Source organism: Apteryx mantelli, chromosome 3, assembly GCF_036417845.1.
Source record: "Apteryx mantelli isolate bAptMan1 chromosome 3, bAptMan1.hap1, whole genome shotgun sequence".
NCBI lineage: Eukaryota > Metazoa > Chordata > Aves > Apterygiformes > Apterygidae > Apteryx > Apteryx mantelli.
In genome coordinates this window covers 76,517,258-76,537,905 of record NC_089980.1, presented here as the reverse complement: position 1 = coordinate 76,537,905, position 20,648 = coordinate 76,517,258, and the positions used below count along the sequence as shown (strand labels likewise).

Here is a 20,648-nt window from a genome sequence, read left to right as displayed (position 1 = left end):
AATGAAAAATGTGTCACTTCTGTTAAGTTTTCCAGTATGGACCTCAGAGAAAAAAGGTAGAGCATTGAGAGAGCAAACAATAGAAGTAAATAAGTTCTCAAAAGGTGCTATGTATGACTTTAAAATGAAACATTTAAAGAATTGTCTTAAAGTTCTATTTTTTTTGTTTGAAATGTATAAGGCTTCTGCTTGTGAATTTATCTGTTGCTTCACCTTGAGCCCAAGTATAAACTATATTTTTCCTTTGTTTTGGATTGTCTCGACACATTGCAGCACACATCAGAAGACTAAACACACCCCTTTTGCAATCTCTCCTCTTAAGAGAGCATCAACTTAACGTATGAAAATTGGCTTCCTAAATCTCAAACTTGAAGATAATACCAGCATCTCAGGTAAAGGAGACAAGAAAACTACATAGGATTTTTGATGCTACACTCACAGACCCCTCTTGATTTCAAAAAATAAGCTTGCTGTAAAAAGGTTGACTTTTTAAGAGTGAAAATGGTGAGACTTTCATTCATCTAAATGTTTAGCCATATTAATTTGCTTTTTTATCTATTCAGAATTTATGTTGCCTCCATCAATTAACTGCTTATAATTATTTCTCTCATATTAGACAATTTTATTAGGCAAGATATACACAAAAAAAGACTAAATTGTGTTGCACAAGTGTTAATTTCTGTGTTAGCTCATCTGTTATTCTTCTTTGTTCCCCCTTTTTAAATGTTAGCTTTGAAAATTAAAAGTGTAAACAAATAATTTCCAAGTACCTGAGAGAAAGTAAGAGGCTTCCCAGTGACCTATATTAGTCTTCTAAGAAACATAACAGACATAGTAGTGCCTGAAAGCAAACAGTTCATCAATATGAAATCAGTAGGCTGTTTTGAGATAGACAAATGCTAGAGGAATAGAGTAGGGTCTAAGGTGACCAGTTACCCTAATACCTAAGATCGAGTAGTATATAATTACTAAGGAACAAATGATATGAGCTATGTACAGCCAATTAAGAGTGGTAATCAAGAAACCAATTATGAGACATTCCACAGTATACAAATTATGATCCCCTCTCCAGTGATATGTGCTGTCCCACAGCATCTCAATTTTAATGCATTTGGGAAACTGGACCCACTCCCTTTCCGACACTGTTAGTACAATCATCTTGTCAATCTGAATCTTTCCCTTGCCATGTGATACTCCACATTCAAGTCTACCTGTTGCTAAGACTGACGTGCCAGATCTGTTTATGTGATCTAAGGATATTTAAGTGTTTTTGATAAACAATTTCCAAGGGGACTGTCTTTTAAGTTAAAAGTGAATGTTAACAATTTCAAAACCAGTAACATTCAAAAAAATGCAAGTTAGAAACAGTTGAAACATTTGTGAGTCTAACCGAGAGCCAACAGTTCCTAGGTCTCTGAGCAGCTTAGGAAAACATTAGCCAAAATCACTAAGTGACCCTGCTGGCAAACAACGTACTCTTTAACTGCAAGAGGCAAACCTGGAAAATATAGATCTGGAACTGGGGAAAAAAACATGCTTTTGTGGCAGTTTCAGCGCTGCACCCGGAGGACTGGCAGGCTGGAGCTGGGGGAGTCAGCCCTTCACGGCAGCCTCCTCCCTCCAGCAACCCTCCCGCTCCTCGCACAATCTTGCATCATTTACTGCATCAGCGAGCAGAGAAACATGACTTTATTACTGTCACCCGCTCTTGCCTCCACGGTCTGAATTTTCCCTGCTGTTCTGTGAGACACTGTGTCCACACATGAGCGTCCCAACAAGGCAAAACTGTCCCCACTGCTTACAAAGGGGAAGAAATGCGATTAATTCCCAGGTTTAATAAGGCATGTAACATTAGTGATACAAATGAAGTTTACTGTATTCCATGCAAATGTGCATGCTGAATGGACAGAGTTTGTCATTGTTTGTCAGTCTGTCAAAACAATTTTAAGACAACTTATCTGAGATATCACAAACAGAAAAAATAACAGTAAGACAGAATGCCCTAACCAACACAGAGAATTTTATTTAAACATGTGTGGACATAAAGAAGGGTCAGTACATTATGCTGCAATGGCTTTTACCCAGTTCATGTACACCAGTCATCAGAATATTCTCAGGTATAGCAGCTCAGTATAGTTTTGTTTAAGAACAAAGAAAGCATTACTTATCTTCTCAAAAGTCAGCTTTGAAGTATCCTAGCTTTTCTGGGGCACCCTGGCTTCACAGCAAAACTTCCTTTTGCTTCTTTTAAATATAAGTAAATTTTAGAATGAAGATTTAAAAACACCATTACAAAAAGAAAGCTTATCTTTTAAGATAAACTGCTTTTACTGAGGGAATGGTCTAGCAACCTGAGACTTTACTTCGCTTTCAGAAACTGCCCTTGGTTGAGGTAGATGTCTTAAAAAATACTAGAAAAAAAAAATCAAAGGCTCTTACCCTGACTGTCACTTTTTTTTAAAATGTTACAAGGCCACTGAGTGCTGGGTAATTCTGCCCTGCTATCTGTCAGCCTGATTGGACCTCTCAGTAAAAGGAACAGGATTCAGAGAGAGCTAACATAAGGAATGTAGTGATAAAGAGGTATATTCCTCTGGTCCACAATCCTTTGGGTATCTGAATCTCTCACTGGCAATAACCAGAAACTACTGACTGGGAAAAATGAGCCTCAGTTTTGCCTTTGTTCTGTTTGCTGTGGAATGCAACGAGAAACACCTGTGTCCAGTACCTTTCTCAATCTTGCAGGTTTTAAAGAGTGTGAAGGTACAAACCTTCTATATATGATGGGTTGTCATAATGCACCTCCATAAGTACGAACTGAGGGTCACCTGCTGTGCCAATGGATAAACCAACATGAGGCGGGTAGGTGAAGCCCTGGAATTCAAAACATGCATATATTGTCAGAAGATTTTTGACAATGTTAGGAGTTTATTGCTTTTTTTATCTATCTATTTTGCAATCACATAAGTGATACAATTTACAAATTTAATTTCTTTTAAAACTTCTTAAATGTAGCATTGTATATATATATATATATATAAAAAATACATAAAAATACTGAATGCACTAAATCATTATGCCAATATAAGATATTAGATTCTGTGCTTTCTAGAGGATAAAGCCCTGAGCAACCTGGTCTGACCTCATGGCTGACCCTGCTTTGAGCAGGAGGTTGGACTAGAGACTTCCTGAGGTCCCTTCCAACCTGAATTAGCCTATGATCTTATGATTATTTATCTTGCATTTGTTGCTTCAGCTGAAAAGGAAAATTCCATTTTAAATGTATAAACATTGCGTCATCAAGCAGTTAGTTTGACAATAAAACCCTTATGAAAAAAGTGAATCTACATTTAAAATGTTCCTAGTTTTTAAAAGCAGTAATTTCCAGGGGATACTGAGGTTGCATGTAATGAGATTGCTTTTACTGCACAAATCACTGCATTCTAAGCAAAATGATTTGAACAGTAAAAATGATCTTTATGGCTATGTCTGCATTAGCAAGTAGTGTGGTGCAAAAGGAATAAATCTGTACAGTGCAACAGTTTGTGCTGGATCCACTGCCCCCACACTGTGATTCAGGGTCATTTCCTTTGGACAAGCTCTGGTCTGACCCCATGTGCTGAATCCCATTTGTGGCTGAAGATGCCGGGTTCACTCCAGGATGTTCACGGTAGCTTCCTCCCAAGGGGACTGTGCACGATCTCAAACCATTCATCATGCAAAACAGAGCTTGGTATGTGGGGGTTGGAGGTTTACTTCAAAAGCACACTCCTGATTTGAAGTACAATGCTTATAACTACTAAGTGAAGTCATTTACCAAATTCACCTTATGAGGAATCATATCTGCACCATTTTAGAGTATACAGAAAATAATATTTTAATGTGCAATTTGAGATCCTAACTTTCTCATTTTGACTGGCATTAATGAAATAATCCTATTGATATATAGTAATAAATATTATCACCTCTGTATTACATATGGGTAAACTGAAGCACTGTGAGTTGCATGGTAAACCTGAGTGTAACCCAGATCTGCCAGATTCTTCTCTGTAGAGTTTTAGCAATGGAGCCATTCTTGCAGAAGCCACCATAATCCTTGTTAAATGATAATTTATTTATATGAGTTTTTTATTTCACTTGGATGAAGACAGTTGAAAGTGCAAATACTAGGTCAGAGCATAGCTAATGGCAAAAATGCACAAAGTATACATCAGGGATAATGCTCAAAGTGGATTAAGCTGCTTTTGATGGGTCTGTGTTGCAGCTCCGTGCATAGCAGCTCTGAGATCTTCACCTCCAGCCCTCCAAGACAGTTCTTGGGCTGCAGCTTGGCAAACGAAGGCCACATAGATTGCCATCACCCCAGTCCCTGCCTGGTACCTGCACCACTGTTTGTGTGGGCATGCAACTAATCAAGGGGGTAAAGAAGGGGTGGGATGCTTCTTTTTGCAGCAGTGCTGGCTTATGTCAGCTGAAAGCATTGACTGGAGCCTAAATTAAAATATGAAAGAAGATAAAAACACAGCCTGGGGTCAATATGGCATCACAGACAGTGTTTTCTGTAGATATAACCCATTGGCATGAACCAAGTGGTCCTTGCACAGGCTCTACGTCAACACAAGATCGCTCCTACATGGAAATGATGTCTCTTAGGGCTGGCTAGAGCAATTTCAGAGCCACACAGTGACAGGCCTGAAAGCGGCAACGCTGTAACCAAGGTGCTGGTGAGGCATGAAATGAATTAAATCAATATCTAACTTCATTTGGAAAGAGTCTTCTTGGCTCCCTGTCTTTTATATGGTTACCTACAGATGGTGCTTTTATTTCTTTCTTTGCCTACAAGTAACAGAAGCTGGTCATTGGTGGTGGCAGTGTATGGGACCAGCTGGGACAATCTGATATGGGGACAGACTTCCATGCTCCTGAGTTGCCTTTCTCCCTGTAGGGCATCAGTTACCTCTATATTATTTTCATTTCTTTTAGTTTTTCACTCAAGATGTTCATTGCATTTCATACTTAAAAGGCCAAAAAGAAGTTGAGCACTTAGTGGTCAGGTATTTGGGGACTGTGATTATACATACCCTTAAAAAGAGACAGATTAAGTAATCACTAATACACTAGGAATAAGCTTTATTACAATACACAATCCCTTCAAGCCCTGTTGATGAATCATTCTAGAAAGCTATTCATCCTACCTCTCCTCCAATGGCCCAAGCAAAAATGACTGTCTCACACATGAGAAAAGAATCTGGCATGTTGGGGTGGTAACACTCATGCCCGTAGTCCAGCACGCTGTCATTCAAATTGCTGCTGCACTGATAGAGTAGGATATGGTGCACCAGATTCTCATGGCCTTTCTGTATCAATGGCTCAACCTGTTGACATTGAAATTAAAAAGGACAGAAAATACATCTCAGATTTGACCATTTCAATGCAAATATTCAGACAGAACTGCAAATTATGTGGTGCATTTATTTTAAAGGAGGACGTTAGATTGCAACTAGGTTGAGATGCTCTTCAGCACTCTGCAACTTCAAGCATTAAAATGAAAAAACTCTTAGCTCAACCGTGTCAATGGGGGACAGGAAAAAAATTCTGTGTCCTGACCAAACCTATGTTGCCATCTGTCTTGTTCTCCCTTCTCCCAACCCAGTCTTGCACTGTCGCTTGTCTTTTTCCCTGCCCAATCCTGTGTAGCCACATTTGAACCTGAAATGGATATAAACCAGTCGAATGTCTGTTTAGCTGCACCAGGTCGGTATCTGAACTACTCAGAACTTTTTGTTCCCGTTTCTGCTTCTTCTGTGTTATCTTGAACTACAGCTGCCCATAAATTCTGTATACCTAGGTTGAGTCTAGAGGTATACACCATATTCCTTAGCAGCTTAACATACATGTTCTGTTTCTTTTGACATCTATGAAAAATTAGAATTCATTTACAATCTGTTAAGTTGCATAGACTTTATTGACATGAACTCATTCCTCAGAGGTTGGGTGCTCCAGTCTGTTTGTGGAGGGCTAGAGGGCTCTTAGGAGTGCCCCAGTGCCCCCCGTAAAATTTGACCACTGAACTTAAGGGTAGGCTGAATTGATTTCATTCCTATCTAACAGCTTGTTCACTCTCTCTTTGGATGGATGATGTTAAATTATTTCTGCCAGAGATGACATCCCTAGGGCAAACATGAATACTTCTGAAGCAAAATTATTTTGCTTTTCAAAAAGACCACATTCAAAAAAAATCAGCATATGGAAAACAATATTAAAATGAAAGGAGTTTTTGCCTTGCTTTTGCTTTCAAAGATTTCATCCCATCCCCTACTATATCTACCTTCAAGTCGAATAAGATAAACATTCTCTGCAAAGGTTTTCACAAAAAAAATAAACAGTTTTGTCAATGCAGTACTTTAGATGTGGGTATACCATGCAGTATTGCCTTTTAATATTATTAGGAAAAAGAAGCTACTTTAAACAGGGAAAAAATGCATATACACCCTAACTTTGCATCCATTTGTTTTGCAAGCACATGAACCCCAGGTACTGGAGGCACAGAACAGGGTAAGCAAGAACTTTTTTTTTATTACCCTGTTAAAATATCTTCAGCACAATATTGTCACCAGAAATTTCTCTCTCTGTACTTTATTCAAACCACTAAACCAAAGTACAAAATAGGGCAGGGGAGGAAGAAGCAACCGGAGCTTTTGCATATCAAGACCACCCTTGTTGATGTAAATCAGCAAAATTTCACTGAAGTCAGGCTCTAGGGGAGTCCAGTTGCTTGCTGAGTACCTGCATGTCGATCCAAGAAGTGCAGAGCCCCAAACCACCCACTTCACTGTGCTCAGAAGTCAATGGAACGATGCCAGTTTAAACGGATGTACCAAAGTTTTATTTTGACAGCAAGACTGAAATACTTTTTTGCATAGAGATCTTCTGTATTGTTTTAAGTAATCTCTATTTTGGTTAGCGTTACCACCATCACAAATTATCGTACTAAGAAACTAAAGTATTTTTGAAAAGGAACTAAGATAATGCAGTCGGTTTTCCCATCAGATAAGAATTCATTCCTGAATATATCACACTGACAGACAAAGATTCAGAAATCCATTTCAGTTTGATGTTGCTCCTTACTTCTGCTCCTTCATATATCTACATATTTATCCAAACACTGCAGAACCAAAACACATCCACATCACACTATCTTATACATTAAATAGCAGTATATGCCTCAAGAATTCAGAAACTCCATATAATGTATGGACTAGTCACTGAGATGGTTATCGGAACATTATCTCTGCATCTACCAAGAAATAAGAGTGTTTTTGTCCAAACATGTGATAGTTCTGCCTGCTGCTACAAGACCCCAGCACCTGCTGTGCTTACAATCACTGCTTCAGAAACAACTTCCCCTCGAAACAATGGGACATCACCAAAATTAGAAACGCGCATCCTGCCATCGGTTCCTTAGTGGCAGTTACCTAAACAATAACAGCACTTCAAAAAGTATTTTTGTTCAGCTTTCTTTAGCTAAGAAAAGAAAAAAAAATAGAACAAACCCTCAAGCATCTTCCGAATGCATCTTGTAGGACATTTTATATTCTTCTGAAGCATTTATAAATAATAAAAAGCAGCAGTGAAGACAGACTTTTTACTCATTTTTATTACAATTTGGTTAAAGAAATGACACCTTTCTCCCTCACTTTTTAAACAAATAGAGGAAAAAGATGACTAGGATGGGTCAAAAACTTTTAAACAAAAATAACAGGAAAATCTCATTAATCAGAAGTTGTTTATTTCCCAGAATTGTATGGGAATGTTTTCATGGTCAGATCTCACAGGTTTCCAGCATCATTTCTGACTGAAACAAGAGAAGGAAGAGGAGCAGACCCCTTACCCTCCTTGGGTTCTCTTTCTCTGATCCAATGAATAGCTAAATATGTGTACTAACTAGAATAACTTCAGCAGAAAAGAAGAAGAAAAAGTTTGATTCTATTCTCTGTCCTAGTGATTAGCTGGAGAAGGGATTTAAACCTGCCATTTCTACATCCCAGGTGAGTGTTGTTCTAATTACTCGGGCATTTGTTATTTCAGCTTATAGAATAAGCCAGTTGTTTGTGCTGCCTGCCTCTTCCTCTCTCACCTTCCACAGAGAATATCTGTACAGCTTATTTTGCTCCAAGCTGAAAACAAATTCCAAAATCTTTCTTTCTTTTTTTCAGTAAACAGGATTCTTGTTCTCTGGCCAGTCTTATAAACAATGATGAGCAATGGCCGAGTTCCTCAAATATGAGGCCAAATCCAGCATGTCACCAAAACATTTAAATTGGCACATAAGTAGTCCTAGGTGTAAAATTAGTTGCTAGAACAGGTATCTACATTAAAATAGGTAGATCACGGTGGCCTGGTTTCCAGAGCACTTGCAGCCCCAATGAATGGTAACTCAATTTGTAGGGCTCATTTCCTACAAGGTTATTCCTATTTTAACAGCTAAATATCAGTCTTAATCCCTAATTATAGGCATTCAATTTTACAACATGGATTGCTGAATGTACACATTCAAAGTTTCCATTTATTTAAAATTTTTAAAAATAAAGTTTTGGATTTTTGATAGCCCTTAATTCCCAAACCACAAAACTGAAAGCTAAATTAATCTAAGGTCTACTTTTACAGGTCTCCAGTCATAATAATAGTGGACCAACCCTGAAAAGTTACCATGACTGTCTTGCTAATTTGTCTTGGGAAATAACCCAACTTTCAGATAATTATAAAAAGATAATCATTTAATGCAGTAAGTTATGGCAAAGGAGTGAGATACAGAAAAAAAAATGATAGAAGTAGGCATATTACATAATCAACAAATTCTGCAGATTGAAGTGACCAATTCATTTTTATTTGGATTTTCATTTATACTTGGTCTTGTTTATATTGTTCTTGTAATGTCAAGGGACTCTCAGGTGACACTTTCTGCCACTGGTACCTGAGGAATTTAGAATGGGTTGTAGTGGCAATGGAAGTCAGCCTTTCACTTTCAGTAATGATGAGGAAACTTGGGACTTTAACATGCAGTTCCTTCCTCTTTCCTTGCTAATTCCTACCCGGTTCTTCTTAGCCATGGGAGTCAAGAAAAACTCAATAATCAGACACTGTTACTTAATTGAAAGAGGAGACTGAAAGGAAACATATATAATTACTACATTATTAGTTTCCCCATTTTACCTCATTCTGATCTGCAGCCCTTTCACTGCGCCTGAAATGCAAGGAAGACTCAGCTGTCAGGGTTCATCTGCTTGCCCTGTCAGGAACAAGCCTGCAGAGACAGCGCACTGGCAGGGCATGTCCCCCAGTTCTGCCCCTGCAGGCAAAGTGCATTTTCTGCTTGACATTTCCTAATTGCCAGAGGCTTGGAGAACAAAAGCCCTATATCCACCTTACATCGAAATGCTCAAAGCCTTTGGGACTGCAAAAAAATATGTAGACACACAAGATGCGATCTCCCCTGCTTTTCACAAAACCTGCAAAAAGAAACTGCTGTTTTATTATTCACGATGATTTACTTTCTGCATCCTGACTATCTTGCTTGAAAGCTTGGGCAAAAGATACTTTCTAACTGAGCACACCAACATGTATGAACAAATCTGACTCCCAGTGACAGACAGGTAAAAACTGACATACTATAATCCCCCACCGCATCAAACTGTGGTTTCCTGAGAAGGGAGTATCGAAAATACACCTGGTTCAAATGCAACCAAAAGTATGGGTTATGGTGTTTGATTAACATGACCTGTACTGACTGGGTAGTTTCAGAGGTTTTTAAGAGCACTGTGGCTCCTCTCATCAGACTGTATCTCTTAGCACTTCTCAAAATGTTGACTTTCAAAGAACATACATAAAATAATAATTTTTCAACTTATTATCAAGTTAAAATAGGTAAGATGCATTTCCCTCCTGTTAACTTAACAGCAACTCTATTAAAGCCAACAAACTTACATCACACTAACAAAAGAAATGCTTACATTCTCTAGTGCGAGGTTATTCAGCTTCAATTTTCTCCCTCTTTTCTCTGTTTCATATTATTCCTTCTCCTGCTGCACAAACCAAACATACCACATGTCTTTTTTTCTTATAAAAAAACAAGACAATATTGTAACATAACAGAGGCTTGCATCTCAACCTGCTGTTAAGCAGAGTCAAGATACTAATGTAAGACATATTAAACAGGGTGAAAATGCAAACTGCTCAAATGGTCCAAGCAGTCAGGTTCCCTACCAGGGAGAAACAGCTCCAGAAACCTGGAAGTCTTTCTTGCTTATTCCTATATTCTCTCCTTTTTTATTTGTTTTGCTTTCTTTGACGTTACAGCTGTGGTTTGCTCTTCATGCCTGTTTGTATGCATGATGAAAGTTAGTAAACTATATCCATATTCTCCCCGTAGCGTCCCTGTTAAAAAAACTAGTCCACTGAACTTAAGGAAACAAAATGCCAAATCTACTTTTGTATACAAAAACGGCAACAAGTTTTTCGTCTTATCCCAGTGATGTTTTTACACTGAAATGTCAATGAAAACCAGAGTTTTATTTGTTCCGGCTCAAAAGCTAGCGTCCACTTAATTTTACCTTTTAAAGTCTTCAAATAAAAAGTGCTGCCATTATTCTATTACATCATCATAGAGAGGTATCTAGGCATCTTCGGCTGAATGTATACTGATAAAAACTGCCCGAGGACTTCTCCCTGGTCTTGAAGCTATCTGGGATGGCACATTCCTATATTCATACACGTAAACTCTCTACTACTTGATTATACAATTGCCCAAGCCATGCCTTGGCATTATCTATTCAGTACATGCCAGGGAATGTGCAAGTAAGTAAAAGGAAAAAGAGGCAAGGGTCACAATTTACAGCGAGGGAAATTCCGACTAGACATAAGGAAAAATACTTTCTCTGTGAGAGTGGTTAGACATTGGAACAGGTTGTCCAGAAAGGCTGAAGAGTCTTTGTCCTTGCTGATATTCAAAACTCAGCAGGACCATCCTGGGAGCAGACTCATCCAAGTTTGACGTTAGCTCTGCCTTGACCTCCAACCTAAATTATTCCAAGATTTCTCAACTGAACAGTATGGAACAGGATAATATTCAAGCCTGCACCCACGTATCCTTCAATGAAGTTTGCGATACAGAAAATGAAAGGGAATGGTTTTGAAAAAAGAACGGATGTCCCTCAAATTGTAGTATCATGTGCACATAAATTAAACCAGAGGCTTCTTCAAGTGACTTCAGTTACAGAACAGTAATCATTTAATCCAGTAATAGCATCAGGTATCCTGCTATATCCTCTACTAACAGAAAGATGCTATAGAATGTTATTCCATGGTAAATGACTCCTAATAAGGCTTTAGACTTACACAACACTGCACATATGCAGTTGGCTGTGAAACAGAGAAAAGCCATTATTCCATAATCCCAAAACTGGCAGTACAAATCTGACAGAAGATTTTGTGCTGATTTTGCTATATCTTAGTTTCTAGCCTGTGGTTGGCTATTTTTTTAATGTGAGTTTGCTATGTCCTTGATCAACTCAGACCAAATAGTGATAGTCATGAAATTGAGTTCTGGCTGAGTTTACCTTGGGAAGAACTATCACCTTCTTATTGATTACTATTGCTTTGCTACTTCTTTCACAAATGTATATTATGCATATATATTTAATTATTTGTCTAATTTAGAAAAGTTCTTCAAGGTAGATACTGTCTTCTTATTAAGGATAATCAACATTTTTCTGATTTTTTTCTTCTTTTCAGAAGTGAAGTTCTGGAATAAACAAACATTTACCTAAAATATCTCTTTTAAGGTTTTAGATTTTTCTTCAGAAAAGCAAACACTTGGAAATACTTGTCCTTAAAAAATTTGGGTCTTTTTCAGCAACAACTCCACATATTTCAGAGAAAAAGTCAATATGAATATGGTGTTATTTTCGTATAAATTTTCAGAAAGAAAAATACTCGTCATTTTCCGGCTGGCATTGCTTCTTGCACTCAACCCAGAGGTGTGCTAAGCAAAAGCTCCAAGAGTTGGAAATACACCTCTGAATGGGGATAGACATCTAAATCCATGACTTCAGCGTAGACCAGGATTTTAACCCCAACAACTGAACAGTGACCTTGTATCAGGAGAAAAGCCTGTCCCGGCCAGCCTCCTGCCTGTGACGCTAACCCGCTGCAGACTTTCACCACGGGGCTCAGGAGTGCGGGGCTCGGGAAGGGACCACCCTCCCCACATGCCCACCCGTCTGTCAGAAGGCGTTAAGTTCCTGCCTCAGAGCAGTTGGGGCTGACAGAGGCACCTCAAATGCTCCACAGACTGCAGTTGGGCATGGGCTAGGTACAGCAATCTTTATTGAGATCAGCGGTATAATTTGCATGTATATAGCCAAGTGTCCAGTTACGTTTTTCTTACAGTACAATCCAGAACCTAAACTCAGTCTTCATTAAGAAAACCCTATAAACCTCTCTCCCAGGTGTTTCTGAATTTGTACTGTGCTGGTTCTTTAAAAAAGGGGTATATTTTGGTGACTGACTTGCGCTAGGTGGAAGCCACTGTTCACATTTCACTCATAGTTACCTATGCAGTGAGCATTACTGCTTATCTTGATTTGTCTTCCAAATGTAAAAATGTTCATCTAAATTATTTTCATACACATTTTTCACATCCTGAAACTGAGGAAAAAGTATAAACGGTGTTTTTTTTTTTAACGACATACCATGCTTCTTACATTTTAATACAAAAGAGATGGACATGAGAAAAAGGTCCAAGCAAAAGCAACTTCCCCCACCCCCACAACCAAATAATGTGATTAGGTAAAGTTTCCTTGGAGGATGGAAATATTCCAGATGAAAAATAGAGGTTCCATACAACTTAAGGCATTTAAATTTGCATGACTTGTCCCTAATATGTGTGCTTTTTTTTCCCAAAGTGAGATTCAAATACAGAACTTAATCCTGAGCTGAAAAACAGTGCTGTCCTGTTTATTTATTTTTGTTTGTATTTATGTTTATTATTGTTTAACTGGTTCTGGGTGTAATTTAAAACACCTAACAAAAATTCTAACATCAGTGTGAAGACAATCATCCTTACCATATGAATGGAAATCTTATTCAAAGTGCTGATATTTCCTGTTCTCGATGTAAAGAAGAAAAGATTTGTTTACTTGCTGACTGCGTTGTTCAATGAAGGCTCTTATTTAAGTTTTATTAGTAAATCAGATTATGAAATAATTACCAAACTGAAGTTTTAAGCTGCAGAATTTTCATAGGAATAAAATATGTAGTTTTAGAAAAAAGTTACTGTTGTTGTGTTGTTAATGTGGAGAGGGGTCTATATTTCTGAATTCACACAATTCCTTCCATCCACACATATTACTATAATTAAATAACTGCTGATGGTTATGCTGTACATCAAGAATTTGTATAGGTCAGTGTGAAGAACAACTTAAATATTTTAATTAGGAAAGAGAAATTAAACAACACAATAACCAAAAAACCCAAAGCATTTTAAAATGAGAACTAGAGATGGGTTTAGGGCTTCTTGTTTTCACTGCCATCAAGCCCCTTCCTAAATCTTTATTCCTAACTAATCACCTGGAACTCTGCCACTCATAAACAGTTTCAGATTTTAAAGGCATGCAGTAACTTAGAATAAATCCAAAGAAGCAAACCTCAAAGTAATATTCATAAAAAATTGTTTCTCCCTCAGGTATGTCTGAAGATTTAAGATAACACATTTAGAAACAGTTAAAAAATATAACCCTGAGGACTAATCTGATAAAACAGTTGAGTCAAGAAAAAACATGTTTCATTCAGTTATGCTTCCTGGCAATACATTCATTACACTCCTAAGCAAGAGAAATACAGGCAGAGTAGTTGTGGTATTCAGTATGGCCATAGTCTCTCCATGCAGTTGACACATACCAAACAGAATTAATCAGCAATTAATCAGTAACATCATTATTTGCTTGTGAAAACAATGTAATAATAAAGTAGTATATAATTAAATATGTTTCAGATCTAAAGCCAAAATGGATAGTCTGTAAAGAGTTTATATTTATTCAAGATGAGTATATAATTTGAATAGTGTAAATAATATAGTCAATGAAGGTACTCCTTTTTGTTCATGAAATCACCATTTACACACAGTGATGTCTATCTATTTCTTTGAGATAGCAAGGGAAGAGTTTTTAATTCTATTGTACAACTGCAAACTGTTCTCTTTGATCATTCATCTTAATAATATTATACATTTTCTCATATTTTATACACTCCTGCATGGGAATGAACAAAAAGTTTTACCCAAAGACTGAATGTGTGAGAATTTACAATGTGTCCATTTCTTGTTTTACAAGTACTCTGGCATATGGATATGAAAGGTACTTCCTGACAAGTAAATGCTGACTTCTACAAAGGAGTACCAAAAGAAAACACACACAAGAAAGATCTTAAGCGTATAGGTGCAGAATTTCTACAATAGTCACCACTCTATACTCTCTGCCACCTAAAATTTACTAAAGTGAAAGAACAGGATAAAAACTGCAGAAGTCTTATGGTTTTGACATGACCTAACTTCCTGAGTCAGTAGAATAATTTTGGGGAACTATTGCTTATACCCTCCAAAAAGTTATGTTTAAAAAGTTAACATAAACATGAAAAGGAACACAAAATACATGTTGCTGAGTAGTGTGTGATGTTAGGTACTGCCTACACTAATTTAACAATTTCAAACTTTTCTCACCCTGAGCCAGATCCTGGTATCCTTCTGCAGGGCTTCAACACACTTCAGTGTCACTTGGTAACATAAAGTATGCACAAAGTCACACAACACGGGTTGTTTTCAGATAACATGGTTCTTCTGAAGTATCTCAAGAAGTACTATATTATTATGTTCTCACACCAAGCAAAACTTCATTTAAATCTTGGTGCAAAGAGAAACTGTTCATCATTTACCTGTGATTTAGCTGCCATCTGTGTGGATTCTGACATTATGTATGTTACCTGTGGCTTCAGACAAGAACTTTTTTCATGTGGTGGAGTGGCATTGTATAACTAAATTATTTTTCCACTGCTATTAATGTTTTTTCTTTTGATTTTATCCTCGGGAATCACTGAATCTATGCTCTGGACATAAATATAACTACTGAGCGTTGCATAACTGGTCAGTGGAAGCACAAATGAAGAAGGTATCATAACATTATTCTCTGAAGACTGAATCAATAGTTAATGCTGGGGTTGGAGAGTGAGCAGGGTACTGAAAAGAAACACTTTACAGTTAGACTGGAAATGAAATTTCTTCTCCAGCTGCAAAATACATAAATGACATTGGGGCAATTAAATGTGGCCCCACAGAGAATTTGTTTAAGGATGCCAATATTATGTGATTTGTCTGAATCAGAAAGTTGATTGTCAGAAACAATGCCAAGAAGTTAGTAGGACCAAGGTAGGTATGGCCTGTGATCCATCCAGATGTTCTCACCTCACACCGAGTAAGCCCATAAAGTGAGATTTTACTACCTATGAACCTGCTTTTCTGGTATTTGCACAAAAATGGTTTATAATTGCTTATCAGAGGCCCGATCCTACTTTTTGAAATATTTTATTGCCTGCCATGAAAAGGAGTGTGGATAGATTGACTGCAGACAATTCCCAGGCAAGATTTTCATATGTTCTCAGCACACTAGCTAGTTACAACCTTATTTTAAAACCATACACATAGCTAAGGATGAAGAAGTAAAAACAAAAAAGATATGGTAGAAGATGAAACAGAGTCATAATAGCAATCCTATACTGATGATCAGCTCATAAAGATCTCAGAATTGGGGGAGGAATCTCAGAGAGCTTCACAAGAGTCATACCCTCTCCATGCTCAATTTCAAGTCATATTTTAAGTTAAGGCTCCTTTCACTTAACACTTACATGTAACCAGAACGTACATAACTTAAGACTTTCACTTAACCACAAAATACCATAAAATGCATATTTTCCAACTATATGCTGTCAATACATTGCCATAATGGATGGATGTTGTTTTAATTAAAAAAAGAAAATCAAAGAAACTGGAGTAAATTAACTAGATGCTCAAGTTTGCTGTTGACAGAAGTGGAGTAGATTATTTTTGCATACTAAACATGGAATAATTAATGCAGCAAAAGCTGCATACTTTAAGTTTTCTTACTGTAAAATATACAAGAGAAATCAAGGAAGACTACCAAAGAATAAGAATATCTTCCACTAAGAAATACAAAGTTTGGTGTGACAGTAAAATCTGCGGTCATACATACTTTAATCTTTGATCACAGAGTCTTAGGTATGCATATACCTTGCATATGAAATAATTTAGCAGGATATGAGAGAGGACAGTATTTCTCTTATTTCCTGAGAGAGTTGCCTGGGAAATTTTGAATTTCCAGCCAGTTCAGTTATATGATTCTTTAACACTGCAAAACCTAATAGGCCTATTCAGGCTTGCAATGAAGAGACAGCCCACCAGATCAAAGGGCAGATAGCTTGCAAGCTCTGCAGCGTATGATGATCATTTAGTTCCCAATCTAATTTACTAAGGCTGAAATTGTTTTGCAGGGGAACATACACTAAAATACAGAACATTTGTTTGTTTCAGGCTGCATGATGCAATTTGCCAGAGTTATCACATTTAGCAAAACGTGAAAGTTCAAGCCAGAGAATAACAAGCAGTTACTGTCTGGTATCACTCAAGTTAAAAATCAGTGCCCTCATTTAGGTACTGACGGTTACAAGCTGCCCTTATTATTCTGGCTTTCAATCAATCAGTCCCTTAAACTGGGGTCCCTTTGTATTTTCACACTGGGGTCTTTAGTATTACTAAAGCATTTCACTGTCAAAAACAGAGTTACCCTTGGCAACAAGTTTTTTTGGAGTTTATGCTTCCTTATCAGAGATTGCTCTGAAACTGAACATGAAGATTAACTTGCAGCTGCTGGTGCCCTCTAATACAGGCCATTCTTTAATTGAAAAGAGGCTCCCTTTTCTAATGAGATCGACAATGGAAACTTTGGTGCTTTTATAAAAATATGTCCAATGTAACACTTTGCAGCTAATGCTAAACAATTAAGTTTTTTTTACTGAGAGTCACATATCTATTCCGGGCTAGCGCTCTAGTTTCTTTCTTCAGACGATGGAGAAAGACTGATCCATACCAGGAATGTTTGAACTCATGTATTCTAGACACCTATTCTAGGATGATATAAATCACTATTTGAAAGTACCTATTTTTTGCCACTGTCTATTGATGTCATTTAAATGGCTAGCTCAGACTTGGAAATAATTCAAGTTAGATGAGAGACAGCCCATCTTCATGGTTGGAAATTTACCATCTTTAACATGTTGTCTGGGTTTAATTTAGTATGCATGAGGAGTACTAAATATATACTTAATTTTGACCACATAAACCTAATCCCCAACACAGGGCTTCTTCCCAGTTCATCAGTGGTTAACCTGTTTGCTCCGTACTCATAAGCAGGTTCAAAAAACACACATGAAAAGAGTGCTTTATACAGACATCCAAAAGTTTAAGTACTTACAAAATGCAATCTACTGTCCTCCTCTCCACCTCTGAATGGCCTCTAAAATTGAGCTTCCCATTAAGATGTTCTCTTACAGAATTTGAAGTACTTTATGCTCTTGAGCACAGCTATACCACAACCTTTCTGCCAGTATTTCTCCAACTCTGCTTCTAGTTTCAAAATAAAACCCAGAAAGTTCAGAACTATATGAACATGAGTAACTCTTAAAGAAAATACAGGTACATATAGATGAATGACTCTACTACTCTCTCTGTTGTATTTTTTATTTTATATAGACTGTTTTTTCTGTTCTTTATAGTGAAATTCAATATCAGACATGCTTTTGTCTATGGGATTATTACTACTCAAGCCTAGGGAACTACTTCCCCTAAGGTAAACAAAGTACATTGCAAAAAGGCTAAGAAAGTAAGAGAAAAAATGGATGGTGTGTTGAAACTAGCATGGTCATGCTACACACTAAAGCTGAAAAACTTCATACAAATTGATTATGGCATGCCTGGCATGTAAAATATACATACCATTCCTCCACCAATAACTACTGCAAATTTTCAGAAGTGTACCCACAGCATTAAACAATTTGCCAGGTGTAGTGGTTGAACACAGGTATAGAAAATTTAGAGAAAATCTAGAGACAGTGGAGGAAATACTTTAAGTTTTCTGACTGCAGCAGAAAAACAGTGGTGCACATGGGAGACCAGAGGTTAATGTAAAGCCAGAGTAGTGACTCTTTGGCAGAGGCAGTTATATTTATAAGCAATCCAATTAAATTAAACAAATGGAAGACATGCAGTATTGAAAAATAAGCTGAAAACAGTAATAAAAAAGCTGTATCTGCAGAACCACAGGTGGAAAGAGCAGAGAGAAGTAAAATCAAACTTTGAAAATACAGCTTTGGGGAAAAGTATTTCTCATGAATGTGAAACAAACTTTCACTTTCATGACATTGGTAAACATCTGCATGATGCCAGCTCATGGAAAGAAAAAAATAAAATCAGCAAATAAGCAGAAAAAAAAACAATCATAATCTTACAAGTTAAAGTAGAAAGACCTTGTGTCAACACACACACACATGCATGCACACTGAAAATCACGAAAACCAGACATCTTGATTAATTAATTAAAGGACTTCAGAAGCCCCAGTGTGCTGCCACTGAATAATTTTTTTAAACTGAAAGAGACAAAATAAAGAGACATTAAAAATGAAAGATTTACAAGACTGAAAGTGCTGCACAGATAGGTCTTTTCAATATGTGCTCTTTTCTGTAAGTACCTCTCACCGTCCAAGTCTCTCCCAGCCCCGGCATCACACTGACTGCCCATCTGTCAGGCTTATCCACACCCACAGGAGCTGCCCTCAGTGTGGCTTATGCAGGGAAACAGAAAGCCTTTCATGAAGAGGGTGGTGCATGGACATGCCTGAGTGTCTGCCTTACCAGCAGCTCTGAGAAGTCCTCCTGGAGTAGAGGTCCTTCTCCAGGTGCATTCAGTGAAGCAGGAAAACTTTCTTTAGTGACGTGATGAAGAGGCACAAGCACGACCAGTCAGAGGAATGATATTTACAGTGCACTACAAAAATCTTAGCAAGAAATAACCTTAAACCCAGTTCCAGAAAGTCTGGGATAGTAAATGGAATGCTTTTTTTTTTTCTAAAAGAAAGCTACTTCTGAGAAAACTCAGGGCTAACTTCTGTATTCAAGAAAAATAAAATCATACTGTACATGTGGTAGTAAGCCCTAAGCATACAACACAGCCTGAAGCTCAAAGCAGCAAAACTGGCAAATGCCCATTTTGCAGACAGGCGGTGATGAATGTTCTCCCATATGAAGGGCAGTCAGGGTCTGGGGTTGCAGGACCACCACACAGCCATCCTGCAAGCTGACTGACATAAGAGAGTTGCCTGCTACCTTCAAGCGATCCCTTTCCTCTGTTCTACCTATTGTCATTTTTAAAATCAGCCTATTACCCTGCTATTTGGTTCTGCTAACAAAAAAACACGCAGTGAGAGGGAAAACCTTTAGAAGTTTAAAAAATTTTGAAGTAGCCACTGCTTAGCCAAGTGGATAGCTTGAAGCCGAGGAGTAATGTATTCTGTCAGAGTCACAAAAATAGCCCAGTGCTTGGCTGCAGTTTGAACAACTCTATCACTATTACGTCCAGCTACTGAAAAATCATTTTGTTTTATTTCTTAGCAGGCACATTATTATTAGAAATAGTTTTATTTGTTATTTCTCCAGGAGTTCCCAGAGGCATAAGAAATCTTAGCATTGTAGAGACATGTAGGAAGACACGATCTCTTCCCTAGGAAAGATGTTGCAAGATATATAAAACAAAGGAAGATTAAAAAGAAAAATCTTAACCCTGACTGAGTGCCCCATTATCATACTGAAGCGCTGTTCTCCACTGGTAAATGCAGCACAAGAAGAAGTTACTTATCCATGTCCTTATTCCACCTGATATGAATGCAAGATTACAGTCTTATCTATTGCATAATTTACATATCATGTAGTGCTGCTTGCTCAAGAACAGTCAATGAAACTATGCTGATTTTCATCACCTGAGGTTCTTGGAAAGTAACATAAATATTATGTAAAGAGAAGGAAAAGACATAAGATCTTACATAATTTACCTTCCAATGATTTTGATATCTTTTACGCCAGTTATTTCATTATATTGTGCTAACAGAAAAACACAGTCCTTTGAGTCCTTACCCAAAAAAGCACTTCGATTCACTTCAAATCAATAGGTTGCTCATGTGAGCTTATATTTACTGAGTATGTTTGTAAATGCTTTGAATATGTTTTGCCTGACAGCATGTATAGTTACTCTTCTTAAAAATAATGTGAAGTTATTTTTAAAAAGTGTGAACTTGAAACTAAAAAATCATTTTTAATTTAGAATCTGAATTCAGAATCTGGCATTTGTTAACTAGAGATGATTAAGTGTCTTGGCTTCTACCTTCACTGCTAGGTCTATTTTTTTCTTAGACATTTTCCTTCATGAAAATATTGTGCTTTCCTGAGTAAACTGATGTTTAAAAAAAAAATCACTATA

The 20,648-nt window shown here is 37.3% G+C and overlaps 1 protein-coding gene across 1 annotated transcript in view; it reads right to left on the bottom strand.

The window, feature by feature from the left end:
- Positions 1–20,648, bottom strand: part of MOXD1 (monooxygenase DBH like 1) — a 50,740-nt gene that overhangs the window by 13,318 nt on the left and 16,774 nt on the right. The window contains exons 5-6 of the mRNA XM_067294788.1: positions 5,196–5,375; positions 2,772–2,874 (exon numbers count right to left, since the gene is read on the bottom strand). Coding sequence (XP_067150889.1) covers positions 2,772–2,874; positions 5,196–5,375 — 283 coding nt within the window. The remainder of the gene's footprint in view (positions 1–2,771; positions 2,875–5,195; positions 5,376–20,648) is intronic.